Source organism: Corylus avellana, chromosome ca5, assembly GCF_901000735.1.
Source record: "Corylus avellana chromosome ca5, CavTom2PMs-1.0".
NCBI lineage: Eukaryota > Viridiplantae > Streptophyta > Magnoliopsida > Fagales > Betulaceae > Corylus > Corylus avellana.
This window is the reverse complement of record NC_081545.1, coordinates 22,961,414-22,967,890: the sequence shown is the minus strand read 5'-3', so window position 1 is coordinate 22,967,890 and position 6,477 is coordinate 22,961,414. Positions and strand designations below refer to the sequence as shown.

The window sequence follows — 6,477 nt, the reverse complement described above, 5'->3', positions numbered from 1 at the left end:
AAAGTCACTAATATGAATCTCCCTCCCCTCTCGTGTGGACATCCAAAAAAAAAACAAAAAATGATTTGTATTACTATATAAAAGTATTTCTGATAGTGTATTCTAGAGTCGGGAGAACAAAAGAAATTCATTTGGAGAATTAAGTGGAACAATAAAAAAAATTCATTTGGTGGAACAATAAAAAATATTCATTTGGAGAATTAAGTGGAACATTAATACTGAATTCAAGAACAAGATTTGATATTAGAGTAACTAAGCAATCACTTCATTTTTCAAGCAAGGCCTGTATTTGACTTGTGTAACACTGGTTCTATCTGCATATTCAATGTCACAGCAATCTCTTCCTCCAGCCTGTTCAACAAAACAAACAAACTGCAGTTGTCAATAAACAAAACAACCTTAAAAAACCCTTGAAGAATGTGTAATGAAATGAGAGCATGCACTCACCTCCAGGCGTGTTGTTGCTGGTGAAAGCACCTGAATTTTGGTGATTGCATCCGCTGAATGATTACCAGTGGATGAACAATTTGGTAAACCCCGAGGCGATTTTCTAATATATGTAGTAATAACTTGTTCATCACCTTGTGTAAGCTCTATAGAATCAAAGAAAAACACATGGGGAGCTTGACAGGGATCGCTGGAGAGTGGTCGGGTGTAGAACACGTAGAAGTGTAGCTTTACCTCTCTCCTCCATTTTGTAAATGTCTGAAGGGGTCTGCATAAAATGCTCTGAGGGATTATGTTTTCATAGATATAAGCAGAGTAGCCCCAAGAGACAGAGAAAGACCAGTTGGTTGGCCTGTGGTAGCATATGGTTTGTTGAAGAAGACGGGATTGGTCGGCTTTCGCCGCCTTCATGAGGTGGTTTATGGCTTCCGAACGGTTCATGGAAGGGAAGATTGGGTCAATGGCGTCAATGTGGTGGAAGGAGAGGAAAGGGGTATGGGGCTGAGCTGATAGAAAACCTGTTGTGTCATTGCGCATATCAATCTGCAAGAAATACAACATAGTAAATCATATGTAGGGATCAGAAAATATATCTACTAATTATATCAAATCATGAGCCAAACACCAGCCAATTAATTACCTGGTGAAATCCTTTCTCGAGAGTTAAAGAAATTCCTAAATCAGCCAAACATGAGTGCAAAATATAATCACTGAAATGCTTCTGCGGATCTCTCTCAATACAAGAGTCTAGCTTGGCTGCCAATGCCTCCACAGCAGGGTAACTCAGAGCATATCCAGCCCCACCAAAAGCCATATCAAACGAGAAAACAATGTTGGATATAACAGACTCAGAATTCGACCCAATATAGTAGTACTTTGAATGGTTGTATTTTGCAAGAACCCCAATTAAATTATCAAGAAAAAAGATTGTATCGTCATCTCCCATCACATACCACCTCACGTTTTTATCTCCCTCCCTAAATGCTTCAATTATTGCTCGCACAATTCGAGCCGGAATTGGCTTCACAGTTTTCGGTAATGTTGGGATCTTCCTGACATCTTCGCTGACACGAAGAGGAGGAAGATTTGAAGGCCATGGTTGGAATTCCGGCCCCGGAGGTTTGTCGAGGAAAAGATATCCCCGGGTTATGTTTGGTCGCCACCATGATTCAACGTATGGTTTTCTGGAGTTCCATGTATTTAGTGCACCGACAATTCCAAAAACAATGTGGCTGATGTTGGTCGGAGAGTTGGGAGTAGTAGTAGGGGTGGGACATGAGCAGGTTGATAAGAGACGACTGAAAGGTTGGTAATTGCTGGGAGGGTTTAAGAAGAAGATGCAGAACAAAAAGATGAGCAGCCCTGAAATAGATACCGACTTGTATAGGGTTCCATGAGATGAATAGTTGTGATTTTTTTGAATTTTGCTCCATTTTGAAGAAATTGAAGAAACCATTGTCAATGGTGAAAAGCTGTTGAACCCAGAAAGATGGGAGATAGATCCTCTCCATTTCATTTGAGATGGAGGGAAGCCATTTGGGCAAATTAGGTTATTATGATTCTTCCTTAAGCTTGCTAATATTCTGATAAATATTTGGGTGAAAAAAGAAAGAAATAATGCAATAAACTATTTAGGGTTTAGGACACCATTAGGTAACTAGCAGCCTAACACCCCCAATTTAATAATCTATTCAATTAATGAATATTCATAACGATTTTTTTCACAAAAATAATATTTAAATGCCTTTTTTTTTTTTTTTTTTTTTTGGGGAGAAATGGAAAGAGTTTTATTGCTTAATCATTGTCGGGGGAGGGTGTCTCCCCTAAAATAATCGTGTGAATACAAGCTGGATACTCCATATGCCAAGTCCTAGTTTCGTTTTCATGGATAGCCCATCGTGCAACCCCATGGGTTAAATGCCTAATTATATATAATAAATATTTTTTTATTTAAGGCTCCTAATTATGGTAATTAAGTAATTAAAAAGAAAAGAGAATTAAATCTCCAGCTTTAATAAGGCTTAATAAATTGATAGCAGTAGATAGGAAAATTCAAATAATATTAACTACATTCTTAATAAACGTTCTATTGTTGGAAAAAACAATTAAATGCTAAGAAGAATAAAAGTTTCCAAAATATTCTTCAATTTTACAAACTTCTCTCTTTAGAAGTTTCCATTTTTTTTTTCTTTTTTTTTTTTTTCTCTATTTAGATCTTATTCAAAATAGAAAGGTTAATTTACCAAAAACTCAATCGATCATTAATTATTTTAATTTGATTTCATGAAATATTTTACTATTAAGAACAACAATATATATATATATATATATTTGGGTGAAAAAGGAAAGAAATAACGCAATAAACTATTTAGGGTTTAGGACACCATTAGGTAACTAGCAGCCTAACGTCCCTAATTTAATAACCTATTCAATTAATGAATATTCATAACGATTTTTTTTCACAAAAATAATATTTAAATGCCTAATTATATATAGTCAATATTTTTTTATTTAAGGCTCCTAATTATGGTAATTAAGTAATTAAAAAGAAAAGAGAATTAAATCTCCAGCTTTAATAAGGCTTAATAAATTGATAGCAGTAGATAGGAAAATTCAAATAATATTAACTACATTCTTAATAATGGTTCTATTGTTGGGAAAAACAATTAAATGCTAAGAAGAATAAAAGTTTCCAAAATATTCTTCAATTTTACAAACTTCCCTCTTTATAAGTTTACTTTTTTTTTTTTTTTAATTTTTTAATTTTTTTTATTTAGATCTTATTCAAAATAGAAAGGTTAATTTACCAAAAACTCAATCAATCATTAATTTTTTTTATTTGATTTCATGAAATATTTTTACTATTAAGAACAACAAATATATATATATATATATCCCATTTTATTTTGAACCTTGGACAATTGTGTAGCATAATATCGGATCAATTTGTTTTATTTTGATAAAATCATGCTTTCTCATTAAACAACTCAAATGGATGGAGCAATTTGCTCCATCAACAAAATCTCGTTGATACATGCAGGGGCAGGGGGCTGATCAACCATTTTTTATCTATCAGACCCAACGTAGCAATTCTAGATAATGCATGTCCAGTTCGATTCCCTAATTCCCTGCGAACATGCATCATTTGCCATCTAGGAAAGGCTCGCAGCTCGCCCTTGAAGGTTGGGTTGATAATGGTCACAATGGCTGAATCATCGATGAGGGCAACCAATTCTCATTCTAATTTGTAGAACTAGCAACTAGCAAGAGATCATAGATTAGCAATATTAATAACACCAGTCAACATTAATTAACGAGATTAACGAGAAATCACACTTCTATTAATCATTCACACCAAAATGAGTAATTTCGAAACCTATCAAAAGGAAATTGAAAAGCATTCTGTTTTTTTACCAGAAAATTAATATTTCCTCTTATTGGAGACTCCCACAATCAATGGTAGCATTTGTATATTGCCTGGATATTTAAGTGCTTACCAAACTTAAAAATTGACAAAGCCCTTTTCTAGGGGTTAAAAAGCGGGCACCTTAGTTGGAATCTTTTAAATATGCCATATCACCTTTTTTTTTTTGTTTTGTTTTTCTATGCTCTCGTTAGACCTTTCATATTCTTGTTTTTTTCTATTGACAATTTTAGTATATATAAAGAGCTTTATTATTATTATTTTTTTTTAAGTATTTATAAAGTAGGAGGCCTTAGGGTTTAGCCGAGGACCGCACTACCATTGAGCCGGCCGCAGCTAGAGGAAAAAAGTTGGAAGGAATACTCGGTTTTATTCTCAATGTTTTCAATTATGTAGTAGAGCTCAAAAAAAAAAAAAAAAAAAAAAAAATTAGAGAGTGCTCCAGTCAACAACTCTTGTAACTTGCATATCCGTTTAATAAAACACGAGGAATGGCAAGACTTTCAATCGACCTAATAATTGCTTATAGGAGTGATAATATATGTTTGTGTTTCGAGTTTGAGTTATATTGAGACATATTTAAAATTATATAGGTTAAATAATTTAACTCGAACACTTCAATTAAACGGGACAAACTCTTCAACCTTAATCTTCTAATTAATTTTGTATTGAGTTTGTGTCGGATTTATGAGTCATGCATGTTAAAATTTGTTTACCACTATGTCGTATGTTAGGTTCAAGTCGTGTCAACATGAATATAATATTATATAGGTCAACTTTAACCCAAAACATTTAATTAAACGAGTCAAACTTTTCAACGTAATCCTTTAAATTTGTAGTGAGTACGTGTCTAGTTATTGTAACCATAATTTTTGACTTGATCAGTGGAACTCTAATCTTGGAAATTGTCATACCTGTGAAAATGTCAGATATATGTTAACCCAATTCACCTGAAAATATCAATTCTGACAATATCAGAGAAATTTGAGAGTTTTTTATTTCCAGAGTTACGTCGGTGCCGGACCGCCGGTCATTCTTTTTTGTTTTTGAATATAAAATAGTTAAGAATAAAATAAAGATTCAACTTGTCATCTCCCTCTTGACAGAAAGAAATGAAAAATTGTCATCTAATTAACATAAACAAGTAATCTTAATTGTCATCTACATCTTCGCATTCGGGTAATTTATATTAAACTGCATTGCATGTACTCATGATTTAATTTAGTTATTTATTCTTATGAAGAAATAATATTATGAACTCCCATCACTATAAAAAAAGAGAGCATATAAACTTTTGTGCCACCTTTGAATATATATTTTGTTAACAGAACTATCCAATTTCTAAAATAGAAAGGTGACGTTTTTTCCACCCCAAAAAAAAAATCAAAAGTGATGTAGTGACGTTTGCATAGCAACATTTTCAAAATGACCTTAAACATTGTGACTGAATTCAAAATTGGAGACGTGTGAACAGTGAAAATGTCAAGCGACATTTAAGCCCAAATGTCACTTTTTGAAAGGCGACATGTGAATAGTGCCAACATCACCTTTCACAAGGCAACATTTAAGCTCAAATGTCACTTTTTGGAAGGCGGTGTGTGAATAGTGCACATTACCTTCTAAAAGGTGACATTGGCACTATTCACATGTCGCCTTTTAGAAGGCAACGTGTGAACATGGGCATCACCTTTTTAAAAGGTAACACTTTGCATTGTTCAAATGTCGTTACTCTTAATATGTATATATATAACCAAAAATCAAATTACTTTTCTTTAAAAAAAAAAAAAAAAAGATAGTGGTGCCAATAGCCACCCTTGATCTGCCCAAGGGTGTCTCGAAAGCCCACCCCCAGGGACATCTAGGGTGGCTCGCGGGCCACCCTCTACCCCAAGGGTAGTTGTCGATTTGGCAACAAACTGGTGGCAACCCAGCTTTTACATATATATAGTTTTATGTGTGTGGATGAAAGAGGGAGAAATTTTGAAGTTTTTAGGTGTGGGTGGTAGCCGTAAACGCAAACTTTGAGCGTTAATATTTTCAAAATTTGAGATGTTTGAATAGTAACATACCGGTCACGATTCGCTATTCACGCACAAAAGGTGACGCATGAATAGTATTACCATTTTAGTGGCGTTTTCCAAAAACATCACTATCCCAAACATCACTATTTTTTTTTTTTTTTTTTGAAACGTTGAACCCAATTTTACAACCATGCATCTAACTGTTTCACTTCTGAGTTTACATCTCAATTCCCACCAAATCTCTCCTTTGTTAAAAAGGACAAAAAACCAAGTATGTGTTTTTAGATCTTAACTAATTGGAATTAAGTTACATTCCTTGATGGGATGAATAAATTGCAATTGCATGCATGCAGGGGGTGGACCTAAGCCTAAGGTGGAGGGACGAATGTCCTCCAAAATGTTTACAAATTTGCTTTAAGTATACAAATTTTATAGATTTGTCCCCTCAAAATAATATTTTTGTCCTATTTTAATTCTTTTTTATTTTTAGTTTTACCTCCCCAAAATAATTTTTGATTCCTCTTTTAATTATTATTATTATTATTTTTTTTTTTTTAGTTTTGCCTCCTCTTTCAACATTAAAAT

The 6,477-nt window shown here is 33.6% G+C and overlaps 1 protein-coding gene across 1 annotated transcript; it reads right to left on the bottom strand.

Annotated features, from left to right (window-relative positions):
• Window positions 1–252: 252 nt before the first annotated feature.
• Window positions 253–1,958, bottom strand: LOC132180558 (uncharacterized). Its single transcript, XM_059593430.1, has 4 exons — window positions 1,901–1,958; window positions 1,088–1,809; window positions 448–990; window positions 253–351 (listed from the first exon to the last, which is right to left on the bottom strand). Exons 1-4 carry the CDS (start codon window positions 1,956–1,958, stop codon window positions 253–255), a joined length of 1,422 nt encoding a protein of 473 aa, XP_059449413.1.
• Window positions 1,959–6,477: the final 4,519 nt, after the last annotated feature.

What these genes read in the sequence shown, in the direction of transcription:
- LOC132180558 (XM_059593430.1), bottom strand. Translation starts at nt 1,958, where the DNA reads ATGGAGAGGATCTATCTCCCATCTTTCTGGGTTCAACAGCTTTTCACC. An exon ending in GCTTTTCACCATTGACAATG is followed by an intron (nt 1,810 to 1,900) that starts GTTTCTTCAATT and finishes TATCTATTTCAG; the next exon opens with GGCTGCTCATCTTTTTGTTC. An exon ending in TCGAGAAAGGATTTCACCAG is followed by an intron (nt 991 to 1,087) that starts GTAATTAATTGG and finishes TATTTCTTGCAG; the next exon opens with ATTGATATGCGCAATGACAC.